General features: G+C 48.9%; 1 protein-coding gene across 1 annotated transcript; it reads right to left on the bottom strand.

The window, feature by feature from the left end:
* On the bottom strand, positions 1–20748 carry LOC129046916 (olfactory receptor 14J1-like). Its single transcript, XM_054517064.1, has 3 exons — positions 20616–20748; positions 661–748; positions 1–598 (listed from the first exon to the last, which is right to left on the bottom strand). Exons 1-3 carry the CDS (start codon positions 20746–20748, stop codon positions 1–3), a joined length of 819 nt encoding a protein of 272 aa, XP_054373039.1.
* Between the last annotated feature and the right edge of the window lie 2028 nt (positions 20749–22776).

Below are 22776 nucleotides of genomic sequence, written 5' to 3'. Positions count from 1 at the left end.
CTATGCAGCAGAAAACAAACACTTTTTTGCTTCTGAAAAGTATCCAGTCATCTTTGTCCTCAGGGCATCCTTGAGCTCCTGGTTCCTCAGGCTGTAGATGAGGGCGTTCAGGGCTGGAGGCACCACTAAGTACAGAACTGACAGTGCCAGATGCAGGGAAGGGGAGGACATGGAGGGGGGCTTCAGGTAGGCAAATACTGCAGCGCTGATAAACAGGGAGAGCACGGCCAAGTGAGGGAGGCAGGTGGAAAAGGCTTTGTGCTGTCCCTGCTTAGAAGGGATCCTCAGCACAGCCCTGAAGATCTGCACATAGGAGAAAACAATGGACACAAAACAACCAAATAACAGAAAAGCACAAACTATGAGGAGCCCAAGTTCCCTGAGGTAGGAACTGGAGCAGGAGAGTTTGAGGATCTGTGGCACTTCACAGAAGAACTGGCCCAGGGCATTGCCATGGCACAGGGGCAGGGAAAATGTATTGGCCATGTGCATGAGAGCATAGAGAAAGCCACTGGCCCAGGCAGCTGCTGCCACGTGGGCACAAGCTCTGCTGCCCAGAATGGTCCCGTAGTGCAGGGGTTTGCAGATGGATACGTGCCTATGTGGGCACAAGCTCTGCTGCCCAGGAGGGTCTCGTAGTGCAAGGGTTTGCAGAGGGACACATAGCGATCATATGACGTGATGGTGAGAAGGGCAGGTGGCACATCCCCTGGGCTGGTCAAGAGCCCTGAGGGCTGCAGGACCTGCTCTGCAGGACAGCCCTGGGCAGCCCTGGCTGCAGCCTCACCTTCCCACCCTGCAGCCATCCCTTGGGAGAAGAGGGAGGGGGCTTTTTCACAGGGACACAACTGCACTACAGGGGATCATATGGAGATCTCTAAACTCTCCTGACAGGACATTTCTGGATTATACTTTCTCTCATTCCCTGATCTTGTCCCTGTTTCCTGGAGATTTTCCTCCTGCAGGTGTTTTCCTGTGCCTGATCTCTCCACGCCAGCACTCACAGACCCCAAATCTCTGTGCACTCTCCTTGGCCCTACAGAACCCTGCCTGTTTGCAGGGCACTGGCTGGGGCAGGTTCTGTGTGCAGCTTGGAGAAAGGACAGCTCAGACTGAGCCTGATGGGTCCAGCAAAAGCTGATGCTGGTGCTGTCCATGGGCAGTTGCGTGGTTGAAAGCACATGACGGATCTCCTGTGAACCTATTGATCACTAAGAGTAACAGCTTGGATATCTCAGGCACTTGTCACAATTCATAATATCTTTAATATTTATCCCCCCTTCCCTGCCATCTTCCAATAGTAGGAAACTGAACACAAAATCTTAGGAAATTTCCTTATTTTTATCAAAATCCTTGTCTTGAGAATATTCTGTGACTGATAAAAAACCCTCAGCATGTCAGAGCTCCATGAGCATTTCACCTCCCCTGCACCAGAAATACTCAGAGTTGTACTCACAGAGTCTGTAGGCATTGGGATGTTGCAGCTTTAGGAGATCACCCCAGGAGCTGCAGCTGCATTGTCCTGCAGCCAGAGGTTCCTGTGCCAAGGGCTGGCAGTGATTCTGCCCCAGGCACTTTGCAGCACCTTCCCAGTCCTGACTGATTGAAGCTCTCTGTGCCTCTGTGCTGTGCCCGGGCTGGCTGCAGGCAGTACCCCAGCCCTGCTAGGCTGTGCACAGGAGCTGGTCCTGGGCAGAGCTGTCTCTCTGCAGCGCTACCCTTGCCAGGAACTGCCTCTGGGCCAGGAGCCTGGCCCAGCTCAGCAGGACAGACACAGAACAAGGGCTTTATGACTCTCTGGAGTTTTGTGCTGAGGCCCTGAACATCAGTCCCTGAGAGGGAGCTGAAGAAACCTCTCCAGAACTCCAAGTCAGAATCCAACTCCGAAGTTTCTTGAAGTTTTAATGGGTCCCACTGAGGGACATGACTGAGAAAGTGTCCCCAGGCCCTAGGCAGAGCAGAGAACTGGAGGCAGTGATGGCAGGTGGGGACAGAGAAGCCAAGTCTTGGTGCCCTGGGGCACAGCAGGGTCTGTGCCAGCAAGGGCTGGGAGGAGACACCTTGTCCTGAGGCCCTGGGGCCTCCTGGCACAGCCCCAGCCAGGCTGGGCACTGTCACCCCCTTGTCCTGCCCTTAGCATCCCCCCCAGCCCACATCCCAGTGGCCTCAAGGATCTGCTGGAAGGAGTCCCTGGGGAGCCTTGCTCAGCAATGGCCCTGGGGACTCCTGAATGCTCCCAGGGACTGCAGGTTTTTCAAAGGACTTTGGGTTTTGCTTTTGTCTTGGAGTGTCTGAGAGGTTTGTTCGATCATGGCCTCCAATTATCTGCTGTAATTAGTTCCTGGAGAGGCTTTGTCAGTAACAACACTCAGTGGGGCTCATTATTGCTTCAGGGTACTTCAGTTTTTTTAAGCTACTTGATGTTTCCATTTTGATACAGACTCTATGAGAGGTTTGTGCAATCATGGCCCCAATTACCTGCTTTATCGAGTCTTTTGAGAGCTTTGTACTAACACTCAGTGGGGCTCATTAATACTTTGAGATACTCAAGGTTTTAAGGTAATTTGTGTGGAGGCTGGAGAACTGGCCAAGGAAAAGCCTGCTGTGCTCCCCTGGAGGACCAACCCCTAGGCCATAACCTCTTGTTTAGGGAGAGCAAAAAGATCGCTCCCAGAATCCTTTGTTGCTTTATGTTGATCCCTTGCAATCCATTGGTCCTTCCCCTTTGCTCTGCCCCTGTGCCCTCATCCCATTCACTCTAGTGTTCTGTCCTGCCCTTTGAGATCCCAATATAAACCCCTGCTTTCCCTGCCTGAGTGGCTTTTTGTCCCTGGACACTTTTGAGGACAAAGCTTAGTAACAGTTCTCCTTGGAACCCCACACGAAGACCCCGTCTCTCCTTCTGCATCGCCGGGATCACATAAGAGCTGAAATCACTTGGCATGAGCACAGACATGCCTGTGCCCCCGAGGTATCTTCTTCAAGAAGTTTCTTCGGGAAGGTTGCAGTGCTCTGAGCACCACCTGCCACAACCTGTGGCGCCCAACGTGCGGCCTCTGCAATGAGATCCCTGAAGAAGTGTCTCCCACAGCCTCTCACTGCAGGACAAAAGTCACTGTTCGCGCAGCTGCTTTCCCCAGGAGAACCCCTCACATTTTAGTGGGGGCTGTCCAAAGGGCGACCAGGACCCTCTAAAGACTGAAGAGGCCGAAGAACTGCTGGAGTACTGGAGGCCAATTGACGGGCTGACCACCTGCCCAGCAGATTTTCATTGACCCTATGGGCAATGGCCTGAAGAGCAACTGTAAGTTATATATATATCTATATCTATTAGGGTCTTCTTTTTAATTTCCCTTTTTCTGCTGGGTGTGGGAACAAAGTTTGAGGATGGGCAACAATCTTAGTCACCCTAAGCTGAGCTCTCCTCAAAGACACATCTATTCCAAGGTTGTGGGTGCCCTTGTTGCTGGAAGAATTTGTTTTTCTAAGGGAAATTGGAAAGCTTTTGTTCATTTTCTTTCCAAATGCTTTGCGAATGTTATGAGGGAATTGGTTTTATTGCCTGAGTTTTGGATATGGTTGGGATCAAGTTATTTGTTTTACAAATGGAGGAAAATTTTGAAGTGGGGAAGTTTTATCCTCTTTTCCATTTATCCTTATTTTCATTCTATTTATGATTCAGTTAAAAAAATGGGGGAAAATTCAGGAAAAGTTTTTGGTCCTCAGTTCAAAACTCCTTCCCCTTCTTCCTCTCCTCATGTACCCAAAGCCTCTTCCTCACCTGAGGGGCAACTGGCAGGCAGTCGTTGCCACTTGGCACAGGGTTGCTATCGATCCACTGACGCCTCCCCATTCCCTCTCTCCCTTCGCCTGGACAGCAAAGTGTCTGCTGCCCTGGACCTTCCCCTCATCCTCCCTCCTGTGCCCCTTTACCCAGTTCCACCTCCTGCTGATTCACCACAAAATGGTGCCAGCAATGTGGCCAGCCCCACCATTTTGTTGCCTCCGTTTCCAAGTTTTCCTGCCCTTACACCCCAAAATGGCCATCTCCCCACCTCTCCTCCTCCCTTTTCTGTGCCCTCCATTGCACTCATCTCTCCCCTTCCCCCCACACTGATGGGTGTAACAACGCTGGGACACCCCCCCCCCCCATTGGTCAGGAATCCCCTCCCCATCATGGACACCATCGCAGTTGTGTATAAACGAGGAGAAGGACAACTCCTGGGATCCCATCCCCTACAGGGATGCCTCCTCAGCAGAATGTCCCCTGGTTGTCCAGAGCCATGCCACTGCCCCCGGTGGGGATGGCATGCTGGCGGGGTGCCCTGCTGCTGTGCAGACCTGCAGGGATAGCCCCTGCCAGTGCCTGTCATCAGCGGAGCATACTGCCCCTGAACCAGGCAGAGGAGAGACGCCGTGCTGCCGAGCCGCACTGAGTGGGCGTTCTGCCACTTCTCTGGGCTCTGCTGCCCAGGCTGAGACTCCTGGGGTCACATCCAGCTGCTGAGAGACCATACCCAGCGGCTGTGAGATGCCTTGTTCCTGCAGGACGGTGCCTGGCCATGGAGCAGGGTTTGCTGCTGCTCTGCCAAGCCGTGCTGCACCCACTGGGGACAGAACACATACCAGAGATGACGCTGTTGCTGCTGCCGCTGCTGAGACAGCACGGTGCTGTAGCTTTCCGTTCGATCTCAGTGGGTCCACCCACACCTGGCCACCACCTTAGAAAGCCCCCAGACAGCAGCTGCTGCACTAAAACTGGGAAAGCCCGGTCACAACACTGCTAGGCAGTTGTGGAGCTGCTGTGCTGCCTCCACCCAGGGGAGAGGCAGCGAGATCGGGGACCAGCACGGCCCCACATCGCACCGCTCCTGCTGTGGCTGAGGTTCCAGTTTTCTGTCAGCTGCGGCTGAAGAGCCGGCGCCACAGCTGTGGCTCCCTGGGGCTGGGGGGCTCCCTAACAGTTAAACCCCTGTAAACGGAGCAGAGCCCTGCTCCTTACTACAACTCAAACCCACCACCACTACTGTGCAGCTGTGGTGCCCCCAGCAACCGCGGCTGCGGTTTCTCTCAGCTGCAGTTTCTATCTGCAGGATCCCAGCTGCTGAAGAAACAAGTCCAACAGATCTAAGTAGAAAAGATCACTAACAGAATCAATGAATTCTTTGGACAGTGAGGAGTCAAGGGTTGGGGGTTTGCTGTAGTTAAAAATGTTTTGTGGATTTTTATTGTAATTTTTATTGTTTTGCTTATGTTTTCATGTTTTTTCTGCTGTTGTAAAAAAGCCATGGGAGAAGCCTTTTGAATGAATAAAGACAGGGGAGTTGTGGAGGCCAGTGGGGCACAGGCAAAAAGTCTACAACACTCCCCTGGAGGGAAAACCCCTCAAGCAATAACTGCCCTTGTCAGGGTGAGGAGAAACGCTTGTATCCCATTGGCCCGGCCCACTCGCTCCACCCCTGTGCTCTCATCCCATTGGCCCTGGTGTTCTGTCCCACTCCTTGAGATATCTATATAAATCCCTGCTTTCCCTGCTTTCCCTGCCTGAGTGGCTCTTCATCCCTAGACTCTTTTGAAGAAGAAGCTCAATAAAGGCTCTCCTTGGAACCCCACACATAGACCCCATCTCTCCTTCTGTCTCTCCCATGTCACAGAAGAGCTGAAATCACCTGGCGTGAGCGCAGAGGTGCCTGTGCCCCTGAGGAGTCTTTTTCAAGATGCTTCTTTGGGAAGGCGCCCTAGACAACCACCCGCCGTGACAAGTGGTGCCCAAAGTCAGGCAACAATGCTAAGGGCCCTGACGCCTCGATGGTCATCGGTCCCCAGGGTACCAGACAACCACCACCACTCTATAGGAAAGAGAAGAGCTGAGTGTCAGAGGTGGCGGAGACCAGGTCAAGACCACCAGCCCCGTCTTTTTTTGAAAAGCGCTGTCGAGCTAGGACAATTTTGTAAAAAAGACCTGGGTCTTACCCCCCAAGAGTTTTCAGGCCGAGCTCGCAGGAACCCCCAGTTCTAGTGTTGAGTGGAGGAAAGTTTATGGGGACAAGGATAAAGATGGGAACAATAATTACAAAGGAACAACAGGACTTTTATAAACATTTTAATTTACTTTTAGTTTCTTATGGGAGAGAGTTTTCTAAAAGGGATCTGAAAAGAATCGTTTGGTGGCTTTACAACACCTTTCCTGGTGTGTCTGCAAGACTCCATATTTAACATTGACTTTTGGGACCTAGTTTGTGTGGCGTCTCAATTGCTGCCCATATCCTCTGCCATCCAAGAGACCCTATGCCATCATGCAGCACGTTGAGGCCTCCTGCTGTTGGTCTCCTCTCCCATAAAATCCCTTCTAGCCTCTGTGAAGTTCCCCTTATTCTCTTCCCCTCTGATTTTTCCACACCCTCCCCAGTCCCTGCTCCAGAGTAGCGTTGGCCATGCCACCCTGGACCCTCCTTTCCAAGATGATGGCCACACCACTTGGAACCTGTTCTCCCACACTTCACCTTCTCTTCCTGGCCCTGATCTCGCCTCTGGCTCCACCTCTTCTCCCGAATGCTCCACCTCTGGAGGTTGTGACTGCTCCATCACGGGACACACCTATTCTGGGGAAGACAGAACCAGAAACCCCACTGCAGAAACGGTCCTTTTGTTTACTCCCCCAAAATGATGACACCCATAACCCTCCTACCAGAGCCCCAGACAACTTGCTACAGTTACCCAGCACAAACATCAAGGCTTCCACTCCTTCTCCTGAGAGGATCTCCCACTTTGTTGCCTCTGCTGGCACCATAGGGCCCCTCCAAAGCCAGGCCGATCCATCAAACAGTTTGGGACCTGTGTTTCAGCATTGAGAGCCCCCTTTGAATGTGGCCATTGCCATCCGGACTCCCCAAAGAAACTTTGTGTTCGACCAAATTGTGCCTATGCCAGTGACCACTGCGATGGATTGCAGTGGCAGGCATCTCCAGCACGCTATGGCAAACTGCATTCAACAAAGTTTGACACCTAGAACTCCCAAGCACAGCTGATGGAGAAGGAGAAATCATCACCAAGCCTGCTCCAGACAGCAAATTAATGTAACTGTACAAGTTTTCTGTAGAAACCCCAACATTTCCCTTTTTATTCCCCCTTCCTGGTAAATATATTTTCTGTAGTATTTTGATCATTTTACATTTAAGCGAGTTCTATATCACGTTAAAGATATGTTTGTTTGATTAACCTTTTACAACCCCCCAGTCTTCATTAAAAAGGAGTAGCTTGATTTAATAGTATTATTTTAAGTCATGTAAGCTATTAAATACTAGAATTATTATTTAGTTTGTTAATGTAAATTTAGTTTTTACAGACTATTATTATCCCTTTTCATTTTAATATATACATAATTGTAAATAGTTCTCAACTAAAGTTACAAGAAGTTAACATGACAAAAACAATCCTAACTCCCATTACTCATGTTAAGTTTTTAAATCCCTCTATTTTAATTAATTGGAAAAATCAAGTTTTCAGAAGACACTCTTTATACCCTATTGTCCTTTCTGCAAGGAACCCTGCAGAAAAACAGTATCTTATGATAAAAGTATAAGTCTAATTTGATGTTTGATTTTTCACTGGTTTAAAAAGTTTTTTACAAATTATGAGTTTCATTTTGTGTTTTTAAAAATGATGTGTTTTATTTTTGCACTTGATGTTGCACATTGCAATTTTTGTTAGCAGAAAAGTAACGTAAGTTTTAATGAGAGTGAAAAGCGAGTGAAAAGGTATGCATAAGCTGTTTGATTGTAAGTCAAGGAGTGATAATATAGAATACTTGAAAGATGTTTAAAGGAAAGAGAAAGAGGAAAAAAAGGAAAAAGAGAAAGTGTGATAGTGAGCAAAAAAGAAAAGGACTAGTTTACTAAGAATAAGGGTATTAAGTCGAGAGCAAAAAAATGAAAGAAAAAGCTTTAGTTAAGTGTTACTTTAATTATTACATTAAACTTACTTTCTTACCTATACCTTTTAATATTCTTGTGTGTAACCCCTTCATGTTTAGTCTTTCCATTAAGGTTGTTTATTGTCTCAAGTTTAGATAAAATAATCATTTTTATAATTGTCATATTCTTGTTAATAGTGCTTTAGTGTTCATTATTATGTCCCTGGGAATCCCTTTATGAGTTGTCATAATCCCTCTATAAGTTACCCCATATGTATTAACTAATTTAAGTTCTAGGGCTATAACTTAAAGATTATTCCCCTGTTTCAAAAAGAAATAAAAAAGGGGGAGATGTGGAATGCCCCCACCCCAGGAGGTGGGGATCCCACCCAGACAGACAGCATCAGGCAAGGGGTGTGATTTAAAGAAGATTCCATCCCTCCACCCTGTGGGATGTGACCCTGGAAGCCCAGGAAAAAACACTCCACTCCATTTTGTCAAACAAGGAATGTCCCCAGAATGTTCTTCTTTTCCTGTACCCCCATTAGTTTAAATTCTACTACAATGTCCCCACCTTAGTTTTTTCCATTGTTTGTCCTCCTAGATCCACCCCTTTGCAGTCCCCTGCTCCTCCTGCTATTGGACACCAACACTAAACACCACCCCTACCCTGTCATGTAAAATCCATGACCCTACCCCCCTCGTTTCTTGTCTTGGTCCCTGGCACAATAAAGGATCCTGGGTTTTGCTAAACCAAGACCTGTCCTGTTGCCTTCCTGTCCCTGTTGGCCACCGGTGGCTGCCTGAGATCTGAGACTCCAGGGCCCGGGGGAGTTGTTACACCACAGGCCCCTGCACCCAAATGCCAGCCCTTTTCCATGGGAAACAAAACTCACCACCCCAGTTTCCTGATGTCAGTTTTCAGGAGGCGCTTGGCACTGCCAGGGCAGTCCGAGTTGGAGGTGGTGGCAGCTTGGGTCTGGGAGACATCCTGAGCCATTTGGGATTTTAGGAGGCAGCAGCCCACTTGGGGACACAGGCCCCTGGGCTGAACGCAGGCCTTTCTCCATTGGAAAGAAAACTCACCACCCCAGTTTCCTGATGTAATTTTGCAGAAGGAGCTTGGCACTTCCAGGGCAGCCCAAGTGGTGGCAGCTTGGGTCTGGGAGATGTCGTGCACCATTTGGAAATTCAGGAGGCGGCAGTGCTGTTGAGGCCACGGGCCCCTGGACACGAATGCCAACCCTTTTCATGGGAATCAAAACTCACCACACCAGTTTCCTGATGTCAGTTTGAAGGAGGCGCTTGGCACTTCGAGTTGGAGGTGGTGGCAGGTTGCCTCTGGGAGACACCCTGTGCTGTTCAGGATTTTAGGAGGCAGCACCCACTCGGGGTCACAGGTTCCTAGACACGAGCACTGGTAGAGGAAAGATTTAATGTTAAAAGCATCACCCAGGCAATGCTCTTTTGACAAGTTCTGCCCTGAGCTTTCCTTAAGAAGATCTGAGATGTTCAATGTCACTAGCAAAAGCTCCTGCAACGGCTGCTTGCCAGCAGAGCAGGCCTGTCAGCTGTGAAACAAGTGCTGCCACAAGCAGCAGCTTACCCAGGGCAGCAAATCAAGAGCTGGGAAGGAGCTGATCTGAAGGCCAAACCTCCTTAGCTCCTTCTGTATGAGCAGGAACAGTTCCTCATTCCAATGTGGTGGAATGCTGGGCACCACAGCTCCAGGTGAGGACGGGACAGAAGTTTGCTCCCACTGAGTGCTGTGATGGGTTCTGCAGGAGCTCTGGGCTCCTGTGCTTGCCAGGCACAATGAGGAGAGAAGGAGTCACCTGCCATCTGCCGTGTGGAGCTCCATATGGCTGCTTTCCACTTCCGGTTCATCCCTACCATGCGACTGGAACCATCAGAGAAAAGAGCATAGCGTGTTTCCTCTGGTGGCAGTTGGTTATATGGAGGATCTTCTTCAGCACGTGTCACTGGTTCTTGTTCTTCATCTGTGACACCAAAATTTTCACCTTTGGGCCAATTTGTAATTACTTCCAAAATCCCAGGGCGATTCAGCTTACCTATATGGGCGTGCTGGGTGATAAGAGCAATCCACTTGTTCCATGTAGCACTGGTGGCATGGTGAGTGGAAGGAACCTTACCTTTGAACATCCACCCCAGCACCGGTAGTCGGGGTGCCAGGAGGAGTTGCGCTTCTGTATCACACCTCTGAGGTGGCTTGGACTCCTTCATCGGCAGCCAAGATTTCCTTCTCTGTGGGAGTGTAGTAGCTTCGACTCCAAAATCCTAGTTGTCGACCCCGAGTCTCCCCAGGCACCTTCTGCCAAAGGCTCGAGCACAAACCATGGTTCCCAGCTGCAGAGTAGAGCATGTTCTTCACCTCTGGTCCCATCCTGACTGGGCCAAGGGCTACTGCATGAGTGATCTCCTGCTAAATCTGGGCAAAGGCTTGTTGCTGCTCAGGGCCCCAGTGGAAATTGTTCTTCTCATGGGTAACCAGGTAAAGAGGGCTCACGATCTGACTGTACTCAGGAATGTGCATCCTCCAAAAGACTATGGCACCTAGGAAAGCTTGTGTCTCCTTCTTATTGCTTGATGGAGACACAGCTGTGATCTTCTTGATGGCATCTGTAGGAATCTGACGCCGTCCATCTTGCCATTTTACTCCTAGGAACTTTATTTCACAAGCTGGTCCTTTTACTTTGCTCTTTTTAACTGGTGAAACCAGCTCCCAGGAGGATTTGGATGATTTTCTTTCCTTTCTCAAACACTTCCGCAGCTGTGTTCCCCCACACAATGATATCATCAATATACTGTAGGTGTTCTGGAGTCTCGCCCTTTTCCAGTGCAGTCTGGATCAGTCCATGGCAGATGGTAGGACTGTGCTTCCATCCCTGGGGCAGTCGGTTCCAGGTATACTGCACTCCCCTCCACGTGAAAGCAAACTGAGGCCTACATTCTGCTGCCAGAGGAATGTAGAAAAATGCATTGGCAATATCAATAGTGGCGTACCACTTCGCTGCCTTGGACTCAAGCTCCTACTGGAGTTCTAATATGTCTGGCACAGTAGCGCTCAGTGGTGGAGTCACTTCATTCAATGCGCAGTCCAAAGTCCACAGTCCACAACAGTCAATCTCCATTCAAGGCACAGTCCACAGTCCACAGTCAATCTCCATTCTTTTTCAGATTTTTGCACAGGCCAAATGGGGCTGTTGAAGGATGAGTGGGTTTTGCTGACCACCCCTTGGCTCTCCAGCTCTTGGATCATCTTATAGATGGGAACCACAGCATCTTGAGTGGTTCTATACTGTCGATGATGCACTGTGGAAGTGGCAATTGGTACTGTTGCTCTTCTCCCTTCAGAAGTCCTACTGTAGTTGGATTCTCAGACACTCCAGGCAAGGTGTTCAATTGCTGGACGCCCTCTGTCACTACAGCCGCTATCCCAAATGCCCACCTGAGTCCCTTTGGGTCTTTGGAAGACCTTCTTTGGAGATAATCTCTGCCTAAAATACATGGGGCTTCTGGGCCAGCCACAATAGGATGTTTCTTCCACTCATTTCCAGTCAGGGTCACATCAGCTTCCACCAAAGTGAAATCCTGGGATCCCCCTGTCACACCAGCAATAGAAACAGACTCTGTCCCCACGTCTCGATGGGATTAATGTACATTGCACACCAGTGCTTTGTATTCTTGTGGCTCCAATGTGCCAGGCCAACAAATCCAAGGGTCCAGAAAACACGGTTTTCCCTAGCCTCTACCTGGCTAGAGGCAGAGGCCCCTCTAAGCCTGGTTAACCTTCTTTCCTTTGGACATATGTCTTGGATGTTTCTTCAAGGGGATTGCACATGTCAATCATCATCATCATCATACCTGGCAGTTCAGCTACGGGCAACAGGAGCTGCTTTCCTTTTGGTGGAACTTCCTCTCTGAGCCCTATCTTCCTTCAATTGACGCACCTGTTGTGCCAGAGCAGCAGTAGGTTTTCCATCCCATCTCCTCATCTTTTCTCCACAATCACGCAGGTAGAACCACAGCTCAGCTCATGGGGTGTACCTTCTCTCACCATCTGGGAAATGTCTGCCTTGGATACCTGAACCTCTGATCTGCACTGCTGAGATTTGGAGAAGGTCTTCTTTAATCTCCTCTCTGAGCTTCTTATGATTCTCCTCTATCTTGTCCTCTAATTTCTGCAGACATGTTTCCACCATTGCAATTCTGGCATGTGTTGGGCCATGCACAGCATCTGCATATGCTCGGAGCTTCTTTGCCATATCAAGCACAATCTCATTCCTCTCATCCCTCTTCATTATGGCTAAAGCAGAAGCATATTTGTGTGGCCCAAGTCGTACAAGTTTTTGCCACATCACAGATGTGCATGGCACCAAGTCTGGTACCAACTGGATTCCTAGTTGTTATGTCATCTGAGAAGATAATCTCTGCCACTGCCATTTCTGTTAGGCATTGGATCCCTTGCTCTATGGTCTTCCACTGGGCTTGCTGCATATAAAGATCATCTGCACACAGGTATCTTTGTGCTACACTTTCCAAGACCCGTGCCCAGAGGCTGTGAGGGTTAGCCCCCCTCATCATTCCTTGGTCGATGACAGGATCATGTGACAAGGATCCCAAATGCCTCACTTCAGTGCCGTCCAGAATTGTAGCCTCACCTACAGCATCCTAGAGACGGACTAACCAACTAATTATGGATTCATCAGGTCGTCGAGTGTAATCCTTCCATAGGCCACGAAGGTCCTTCAGGGAAAAGGACTTAATATTGGCTTCTGATCTTCCGCCTGCTCCTTTGACTCCTGATTTTATGTCAGGAAGCGTTGAGGGTCCTTCTCCTGCATCATCATAATCATCATCATCATCATCATCATCATCATCATCATCATCATCATCATCATCATCCACTGGTTGATCAGTCTTGTCCGTGCACTTTCCACTTCTAGTACTGGTAGCAACAGCCATTGGTTGAGGCTTATTGTCTGGTTTAGCTGCTGGCTTAGGCTCACTATCTAGTTTGGCTGCTGGCTTCAAGCCTGGGGTGTTGGCTGTAGCCTGACTGGGATAGCTGATTTATCTCACTGCCGCCCTGCCTCTGTCTGCTGCCCGACAGTATCTAGCAATGTGCGATAAGCACAAGCCAGGGCCCAGCTCACTGCAATGATCTTTTCCTCCTTAGGGTCATCCTGCTACTTCTCTTTCAGGTATTTCCCCACCTCAGCTGGGTTCTGAATTTGTTCATGGGGAAAGTCCCATACTATAGGGTCAGAGAATTCCTTCAGGATTTGGCCCATATCCTCCCATTTCCCACACCACTCAGTATTTTCCACACCTGGGTCTACTCTTGAGTCAGGGGTCTCATCAGCTCGTCTAGAAATCTCAGCCCTCATTCTAGTGAAGCAGGAGACTGTATAGAGGAAGGTTACCAGATTGAATACCAGAAAGATGGTCTCTTTAACGTTCAGGGGAAACTGAACATTCTACAATAGGTGTTGCAGTGTGATTTCCCGTTTCACCTATCCCAACCTCTCATGTGTGCCAACCTTCCCCCTCCCCCTTTTGCCCTCCTGCTAAGAGCTGTCCATCAATCTTAACATTCCAGCAAGGGCGTCATGTGGTTGGCAGAAGTCCAAAAGATGCCCCTCAGGTCTGGGCTCATTGGCCTGTCCTAGCATCTATATCCCTTGAGCCTTCCCCTCCTCCCACCTGTTTGGCCCTTACCTGTCCCTTCCCCTCCCCCTGTCCCCGGGGCTTAAAAGACCATGAGACCATGCGGTAGGTTGTTCTATTGGGAGCTGTTTCAGAGGTCTACTATCCTAAAATAAAACTCTGGATTAAGACTCTACAATAGAATCAGCTCTTTTCTCTTCACCGTCGCCTGAACCTTTTCCACCAAGATAAACTGAGTTCCTACTTTGCCTGGATTTGTTCCGAGTGCCTAGCTGCAGCATCCAGCCGGCCAAAGGTATCTCTGGGGTAAAATGCCACAGCTGCCGCCTTTGGTCCAGCAGCGAGGGCTAGACGAAGCCAGGCACGACACACCCGGAAACATCGGGATTTATATTCTATAAATAGGGAGGTAACAGATTCAGAGGAGAAGAAGGAAAGCAAAGGCTGAAAAGCCTCATTCCCTGCTGCTCCTCCTCTAACAAACTGCGTGCATAACCATAGCCACGAACCATTCATACCTCGAGCAGACCCCAGCATGTTTATAAACTTCTTAAAAATCATTACCACCAAGCCCAGCAGGATAGCTATTCTAGTCACTGCCCCTCTGCTCTAAAAACTACCTATTAGGGACAATACTAGAGCTATTTCTGGATAAGAAAATAAACCTAGGGACCACAGAGGGTTTAATACCACAGAGGTATTAAGAACTCAAAAAAACCTAGATACCAGAAATGCATGCTAGCCTTCACCCCAAGAGATATTATGAATTCAAAGAGCATGGCTATTAACTGCTTTATATGAACACAGAGTAATGGCAACCAAAATGCACTCAAAATACGTTTTTTTCCACTCTCTCTTGAGCCCCACACATCGGGCGCCAAATTTTGTCCTGGTTTAGGGCAAATTTGGGAGAAAACCTCCAAAAGGTGGACCCTCCAGAAAACAAACCCACACGGCCCCTCCCCCCAACCGGGTCGGGAAGGATTCCTTGGAAACAAGTGGAAAGAACCTGTTTCTGTAACAGGCAAAGCACCCCCCAGCACACAAAAGGAACAATACCAGATGGCACCACTCTTTCACCGCTCTGAAAAAGTAGACAGCTTCAGAAAGTCTCTCTTGGGAGTGCTCGCTCTGTTATCAGTCTGTCCTGTGCTGGGGTAGCTGCTGCACCTTGGCCACAAGGTGCAAACTCTCGGTGTTTCCCAGGTCCCAGTCCGGAGCAGGTCCGAGTAGGTCCAAAAAAGGGAAAGGAGAAACAGTCCAGGGAAAATTTGGACTGCTTAGCTAAACTAACTAATGAGCAGAAGCAAAAAAGCAGGAGCAAAGCAGGAGCAAAGTAGAAACAAGAGCAAAGCAAAAAGCAAAAGCAGCACCCATGTACTGCCCTGTCTCTGTATCGCGCCAGCTGTGGGGAAGCAGCTGATAGCAAAACCAAAACAAAACATTCGCTCTTCACAGCCAGTCTTGAAGGCACAGAACATGATATCCAGCATAAACAGAACACACAGATGGGGATACAAGCATCATAACGTCACCCTAGGACAGTAATAGTTTGTGAATCAGTCTTTAATTGGATTGTAAAAGGTAATGGGAGGTAACTGGAGCTTCTAAAGAAAAATCACATCCTGTAATTTTGTAAAGTTACAAGCACAAAAATTTGAATGATTTTTACTATCCACTACTGCATTTTCTACAAATACCATATCACAAGCAGTTCTAAAGCACGCACACCCATTGCCTATATATTTAAGGACTGTTTCAAAAGTCTCGTTAGGATGAATTTCAAAATGACAGATATTTTGTTCTGTGTCCAAACAAACATCTTGAGCTGGAATTGCATTACTTTCACAGATGAAACCATGTTCTCGGACAATAGAAGATTCCAAATTAACATTTTGCCATTTTTCACCACTTTCACGGACCATTCCCTATGTTCAGAAAGATACGTAATAGCTCCATCATGATTTAGCCCTAATGCAATAATAGGAAATCTCAAATGCACTGAGGCATTGCGTATGGTTAACAAAAGAGCTGTGGCTGTGTTTGAAATGGGGTGATAAGTAAAATTCACCAAGTTCCACCAGGATTGGAATTCTCTTTCAAAATCAGCGGCACTGTCCCAAATTCTTTTCCGAATTTCAGTAGGAAAATTGTGACTTGCAGAGTCCTAGTTGATGGCAGCTTTACTTTTAGGGAAATCCAGCAGAATTTTCAAATTTCCTGCTTGACACCCCAGTTTCTGCCAGGGCAAGTGGCCGCACAGGGATACCATTTCTATGGGAAAAAGAAGTAATTTCCCCATGATCTGGCTATCAGCAGAGAGGTGATGTTTGGGGCCCAAAGGAGTTGCAGGGTCCTCGTTGGCGGCAGCTTTAGGTTTGGAGAAAATCAGCGAAGTTTGCAAATTTCACACTGGGAAAGATGCAGATGGCCAGGGCAAGTGGCCTCAAAAACACGCCATTTTCCATGGGAAAAAGAAGTCATGTCGCCACGGTCTGGGTATCACCGAAAGGTGGCCTTTGGGGCGTTAAGGACGTGCAGGATCCTAGTTGCCGGCAGCTTTAGTTGTGGAGGAATCCAGCAAAGTTTGCAAATTTCTCACTGAGCACTGCCTTGTCGGCCAGGGCACATGGCTGCAAAGAGAGGCCATTTCCCATGGGAAAAACAAGTCCTTTCCCCAGAGTCTGCGAATCAAATGAAAGGTGGCCTTTGGGGCTCTAAGGACTTGCAGCGTACTTCTTAGTGGCAGCTTTAGATTTGGAGAAATCCAGCAGAGTTTGCATATTTCTTGCTGGGTGCCACCCTATTGGTCAGGTCGAGAGGCCACAAATGGAGGCCATTTTCCATGGGGAAAATGAAGTCATTGGCCCAGGGTCTGGGTATCAGATGAAAGGTGGCATCTGGGGCTCTAAGGACTTGCAGCGTCCTAGTAGCTGGCAGCTTTCGTTTTGGAAGAATCCAGCACCGTTTGCTAATTTCTCGCTTGGCACTGCCCTGCCTGCCAGGCCAAGTGGCCACAAATGAAGGCCATTTTCCATGGGAAAAATGTCCTTTACCCAGGCTCTGAGTAATATGTTCAAGGTGGCCTTTGAGGCTCTAAGTACTTACAGGGTCCTAGTTGCTGCCAGCTTTACTTTTGGAAAAATCCAGGAAAGATTGCATCATTCTAGCTTGGCTCCCCACTTTCTGCCAGGGTGAGTGGCTACAAACGGAGGCCATTTCCCATGGGAAAAAGAAGTCCTTTCCCCAGGGTCTGCGAATCAAATGAAAGGTGGCATCTGGGGCTCTAAGGACTTGCAAGCTCCTAGTTGCCGGCAGCTTTAGTTGTGGAGGAATCCAGCAAAGTTTGCAAATTTCTTGCTGGGCACCACCCAATTGGTCAGGGCGAGAGTCCACAAATGGAGGCCATTTTCCATGGGGAAAATGAAGTCATTGGCCCAGGGTCTGGATATCAGATGAAAGGTGGCATCTGGGGCCCTAAGGACTTGCAGCGTCCTAGTTGCTGGCAGCTTTACTTTTAGGGAAATCCAGCAGAATTTGCCAATTTCATGCTTGGCACGCCACTTTTTGCCAGGGCAAATGGCCACACAGGGATACCATTTCTATGGGAAAAAGAAGTAATTTGCCCATGATCTGGGTATCAGCAGAGAGGTGATATTTGGGGCCCGAAGGAGTTGCAGGCTCCTCGTTGCCAGCAGCTTTAGTTTTGGCGAAAATCAGCCAAGTTTGCAAATTTCACACAGGGAATGAAGCAGATGGCCAGGGTGAGTGGCCTCAAACTGACCCCATTTTCCATGGGGAAAAGAAGTCATGTCTCCAGGGTCTGGGTATCAATGAAAGGTGGCCTTTGGGGCTCTAAGGACTTGCAAGCTCCTAGTTGCTGGCAGCTTTAGTTGTGGAGGAATCCAGCAATGTTTGCAAATTTCTCACTGGGCACTGCTCTGTTGGCCAGAGCAAATGGCTGCAAAGAGAGGCCATTTCCCATGGGAAAAAGAAGTCCTTTCCCCAGGGTGTGGGTATCAGATGAAAGGTGGCATCTGGGGCCCTAAGGACTTGCAGGGTCCTAGTTGCTGGCAGCTTTACTTTTAGGGTAATCCAGCAGAATTTGCCAATTTCATGCTTGGCTCCCCACTTTTTGCAAGGGCAAGTGGCCGCAAAGGGATACCATTTCTATGGGAAAAAGAAGTAATTTCCCCATGATCTGGGTATCAGCAGAGAGGTGATGTTTCGCCCCGAAGGAGTTGCAGGCTCCTCGTTGCCAGCAGCTTTAGTTTTGGAGAAAATCAGCCAAGTTTGCAAATTTCACACAGGGAACGAAGCAGATGGCCAGGGCGAGTGGCTCCAAACTGACCCCATTTTCCATGGGGAAAAAAAGTCATGTCCCCAGGGTCTGGGTATCAGATGAAAGGTGGCATTTGGGGCTCTAAGGACTTGCAGGGTACTACTTACTGGCAGCTTTAGATTTGGAGAAATCCAGCAAAGATTGCAAATTTCTTGCTGGGCACCACCCTCTTGGTCAGGTCGAGAGGCCACAAATGGAGGCCCTTTTCCATGGGGAAAATGAAGTCATTGGCCCAGGGTTTGGGTATCAGATGAAAGGTGGCATCTGGGGCTCTAAGGACTTGCAGCGTCCTAGTTGCTGGCAGCTTTCGTTTTGGAAGAATCCAGCACCGTTTGCAAATTTCTCACTTGGCACTGCCCTGGCTGCCAGGCTAAGTGGCCACAAATGAAGGCCATTTTCCATGGGAAAAATGTCCTTTACCCTGGGTCTCAGTAATATATTCAAGGTGGTCTTTGGGGCTCTAAGTAACTACAGGGTCCTAGATGCTGCCAGCTTTACTTTTCGAAAACTCCGTCAAAGATTGCGTAATTCTAGCTTGGCTCTCCACATTCTGCCAGGAGAAATGGCTGAAAAGAGAGGCCATTTCCCATGGGAAAAAGAAGTCCTTTCCCCAGGATCTGAGTGTCAGATGAAAGGTGGCCTTTGGGGCTCTAAGGACTTGCAGGGTGCTACTTACTGGCAGCTTTAGATTTGGAGGAATCCAGCAGAGTTTGCAAATTTCTTGCTGGGCACCACCCTATTGGTCAGGGCGAGCGGCCACAAATGGAGGCCCTTTTCCATGGGGAAAATGAAGTCATATGCCCAGGGTCTGGATATCAGATGAAAGGTGGCATCTGGGGCCCTAAGGACTTGCAGCGTCCTGGCAGCAGTTGCTGGCAGCTTTATTTAGGGAAATCCAGCAGAATTTGCCAATTTCATGCTTGGCACGCCACTTTTTGCCAGGGCAAATGGCCACACAGGGATACCATTTCTATGGGAAAAAGAAGTAATTTCCCCATGATCTGGGTATCAGCAGAGAGGTGATATTTGGGGCCCGAAGGAGTTGCAGGCTCCTCATTGCCAGCAGCTTTAGTTTTGGCGAAAATCAGCCAAGTTTGCAAATTTCACACAGGGAAAGAAGCAGATGGCCAGGGTGAGTGGCCTCAAACTGACCCGATTTTCCATGGGGAAAAGAAGTCATGTCCCCAGGGTCTGGGTATCAAATGAAAGGTGGCATCTGGGGCTCTAAGGACTTGCAGGGTACTACTTACTGGCAGCTTTAGATTTGGAGAAATCCAGCAAAGTTTGCAAATTTCTTGCTGGGCACTGCCTTGTTGGCCAGGACAAATGGCTGAAAAGAGAGGCCATTTCCCATGGGAAAAAGAAGTCCTTTCCCCAGGGTGTGGGTGTCAGATGAAAGGTGGCCTTTGGGGCTCTAAGGACTTGCATGGTACTGCTTACTGGCAGCTTTAGATTTGGAGAAATCCAGCAAAGATTGTAAATGTCTTGCTTGGCAAAACCCTACAGGCTGGTGCGAGAGGCCACAAATGGAGGCCATTTTCCATGGGAAAAATGAAGTCATTGGCCCAGGGTCTGGGTATCAGATGAAAGGTGGCATATGGCGCTCTACGGACTTGCAGGGTCCTAGTTGCTGCCAGCTTTACTTTTAGGGAAATGCAGCAGACTTTCAAATTTCCTGCTTTGCACCCCACTTTCTGGCTGGGTCAGTGGCCACAGAGAGATACCATTTCTATGGGAAAAAGAAGTAATTTCCCCATGATCTGGCTATCAGCAGAGAGGTGATGTTTGGGGCCCCTAAGGAGTTGCAGGGTCCTCGTGTGCGGCACCTTTTGTTTTGGAGAAAATAAGCAAATTTTGCAAATTTCACACAGAGAACGAAGCAGACTGCCAGGGCTAGTGGCCTCAATCACACACCATTTTCCATGGGAAAAAGAAGTCATATGCCCATGGTCTACGAATCAAATGAAAGCCCCACCTAGGGCGCCAAGAGCTTCTTCCGGGTTACGGCAAATTTGGAGGGGAATTTCCAAATTAGGGCCCCTCCAGTAAGCAAACCCACCCGGCCCCTCCCCCCCAGCTGGTTCGGGAAGGAGTCCTCGGAGAGAAGTGGAAAGAACCTGTTTATGTCATAGGCACAGCACACCCCAGCACACAAAATGAACAAAACCGGATGACACCGCTCTGAAAAGAGATGACAAGTTCAGAAAGTGTCTCTTGGCGGTGGGGGTGGGGTGGTCACTCTGTTCTCAGTCCCTCCAGTGCTGGGGCAGCTGTTGCAGGCCGCAAGGTGCAAACTCTTGGTGTTTCCTAGGCTTCAGTCCGGAGCAGGTTCAAAATGGTCAGAAAAAGGAAAGGAGAAACAGTCCAGGAAGAAATTTGGACAGTTTAGCTAAACTAGCTAATGAGCAAAAGCAAGCAGAAGCGAAGCAAGCAAGAGCGAGAGAGAGCAAAGCGAAAAGCAAGAGCAGAAAAAGGAAAAAGCTGCAGTCTCTGTGTCCCGCCAGGCTGATAAGGAAACCAAAACAAAACTTTCCCTCTTCAGAGCCAGTCTTAAAGGTACAGAACACAATATCCAACATTAACAGAACACATGAATGGGGATACAAGCATCATAACGTCACCCTAGGACAGTAAGGTACTGTTTTCTCTAAATTTGAAAGCTGCTCACACTATGCTTTTGTGGTGCAGGTTGGTTCTTCGCCTTTTCGGGAGATGCTGCTCTCTCCTTCTTCCGGAGGCCAAGAAGCAGCTTCTTTGCACAGAGAGCATTGTGCCGGTTGCGGTGAGAGCCGGATAGCGACATGTACGCAAAGACGCCCGGGACCGGCGCTCTGCTTCAGAGAGCTCCGTATCTCCGTCTTCTGCCTCTCATGTCACCTAACACTTAGCCAAAAAGCTTTTCCAATATGTCCTCCAAGGAGAGACTTTGCCAGGAGAGAAAAGATCCCCGATCTTGTTCTAGAGTTTGCACAGAAATCTGCTGAGTATTTCGCAAGAAGCAAATCCGAGTTGTCCAAAAGTCTTTCTATTCGCATATAATGTGAATGGGAAAAGCAAGAGAGTGGTAAAGTAATGTTTTCTTAAATTTGAAAGCTACCCACACTATGCCAGTGAGATGTGGCTTTCTTCTTCCCCTTTCGAAAGATGCCGCTCTTTCCGTCTCCCGGAGGCGAAGAAGTGGCTTCTTCGCGCACAGAGCATTTTGCTGCTGGCCGTGCTTTCCGGAGAGAGGCTTGTGCAGATAGACGCCCGCGATGGCGCTCTGCTTCGGAGAACTCTGTATGCGCATCTTCTTCGGCTCCTGCCGCCTACATCTTAGCGAAAAGCTTTTCCATTATGTCTTGCAAGGAGAAACAGTGCCAGTAAAGAAAACATGCCTGATCCAGTTTTAGATGTTGCACAAAGGTCTGTCGAGTGTTTAGCAAGAAACAAAAGATAGTTGTCGAAAATGCCTTCTTTCCTAATGGAATGTGAATAGAATTTGCAGGGGAGATGTAAGGGACTGTTTTCTCTCCATTTGAAAGATGCTCTTGCATTTTGTTGTTATGCAGCTTGGTTCTTCGCCTTTCGGAAGATGCAGCTTTCCCCGGCTCCCGGAGGCGAAGAAGAGGCTTCTTCGCGCACAGAGCATTGGGCCCGTCATGGTGTGTTCAGGAGAGCGGCTTCTGCCGAAAGACGCCCGGGACCGGCACTCTGCTTCGCAGAGCTCCGAATCATCGTCTTCGGCCTCTGCTGTCGCCTAACACTTAGCAAAAAGCTTTTCCACTATGTCTCGCAATAAGAAACTGTGCCAGAGCAGAAAACATCACCGATTGTGTTCTAGAGGTTGCACGGAGGTCTGCAGAGTGTTTTGCAAGAAGTAAAAGAAAGTTGTCCAAAACAGGTCCTCTTCGAACGGAACGTGAATGGAGAAGGCAGGAGAGTGGAAGGCTACTGTTTTCCACAAGTTTGCAAGCTGTGCACAAAATCCCAGTGTAGTGCAGCTTCGTTCTTCGCCTTTTGGAAGATGCAGCTTTCCCCGGCTCCCAGAGGCGAAGAAGAGGCTTCTTCGCGCACAGAGCATTGTGCCGGTCCTGGTGCGTTCCGGAGAGCAGCTTCTGCCGAAAGACGCCCAGGACCGGCGCTCTGCTTCGGAGAGCTCCGTATCTCCGTCTTCTGCGTCTGCTGTCGCCTAACACTTAGCAAAAATCTTTTCCACTATGTCTTGCAAGGAGAAACTGTGCCAGGGTAGAAAACATCCCCGATCTTGTTCTCCAAGTTGCGCAGAGTTCAGCGGGCTGTTTAGCAAGAATCAAAATATAGTTCTCCAAAACGTCTGCCTTTCGAATATAAACTGAGTGGAAAATGCAGGAGATTGTTAAGTGTCTTGGTTTAAGGCAAATTTGGAGGAGAATTTCCAAATTAGGGCCCCTCCAGTAAGCAAAACCACCCAGCCCCTCCCCCTCAACTGGTTCGGGAAGGATTCCTCGGAGAGAAGTGGAAAGTACCTGTTTATGTCATAGGCACAACACACCCCAGCACACAAAATGAACAATATTGGATGACACCGCTCTGAAAAGAGATGACAAATTCAGAAAGTGTCTCTTGGCGTCGGGGGTGGAGTAGTCACTCTGTTCTCAGTCCCTCCAGTGCTGGGGCAGCTGTTGCAGGCTGCAAGGTGCAAACTCTCGGTGTTTCCCAGGTTCCACCTTTGCACCACCCTGTCAACCAGGGCGAGTTGCCATAAATAGAGGAAATTTTCCATGGGAAAAAAATGTTAATTTCCCCAGGGTCTGGTCTAATATGAAAGCTGGCCATTGGGGCACTAACTGCAGGATCCTCTCTGGGGTCA

This window comes from Molothrus ater, chromosome 22, assembly GCF_012460135.2.
Source record: "Molothrus ater isolate BHLD 08-10-18 breed brown headed cowbird chromosome 22, BPBGC_Mater_1.1, whole genome shotgun sequence".
In the NCBI taxonomy this organism is placed as follows: Eukaryota; Metazoa; Chordata; class Aves; order Passeriformes; family Icteridae; genus Molothrus; species Molothrus ater.
Note: the sequence above shows the minus strand (reverse complement) of the source record. Positions and strands in the feature narration are given on the sequence as shown.

Bases quoted from the DNA above. Each gene is read 5' to 3' on its own strand.
- LOC129046916 (XM_054517064.1), bottom strand. From the start codon at position 20,748: ATGTCGCTATCCGGCTCTCACCGCAACCGGCACAATGCTCTCTGTGCA. The intron at 749-20,615 runs GTGTGAGCAGCT...GCTGTCCTGCAG, and splicing joins ACCTGCACCACAAAAGCATA to AGCAGGTCCTGCAGCCCTCA. The intron at 599-660 runs GTCCCTCTGCAA...GTGCCCACATAG, and splicing joins ACGTCATATGATCGCTATGT to GCACGTATCCATCTGCAAAC.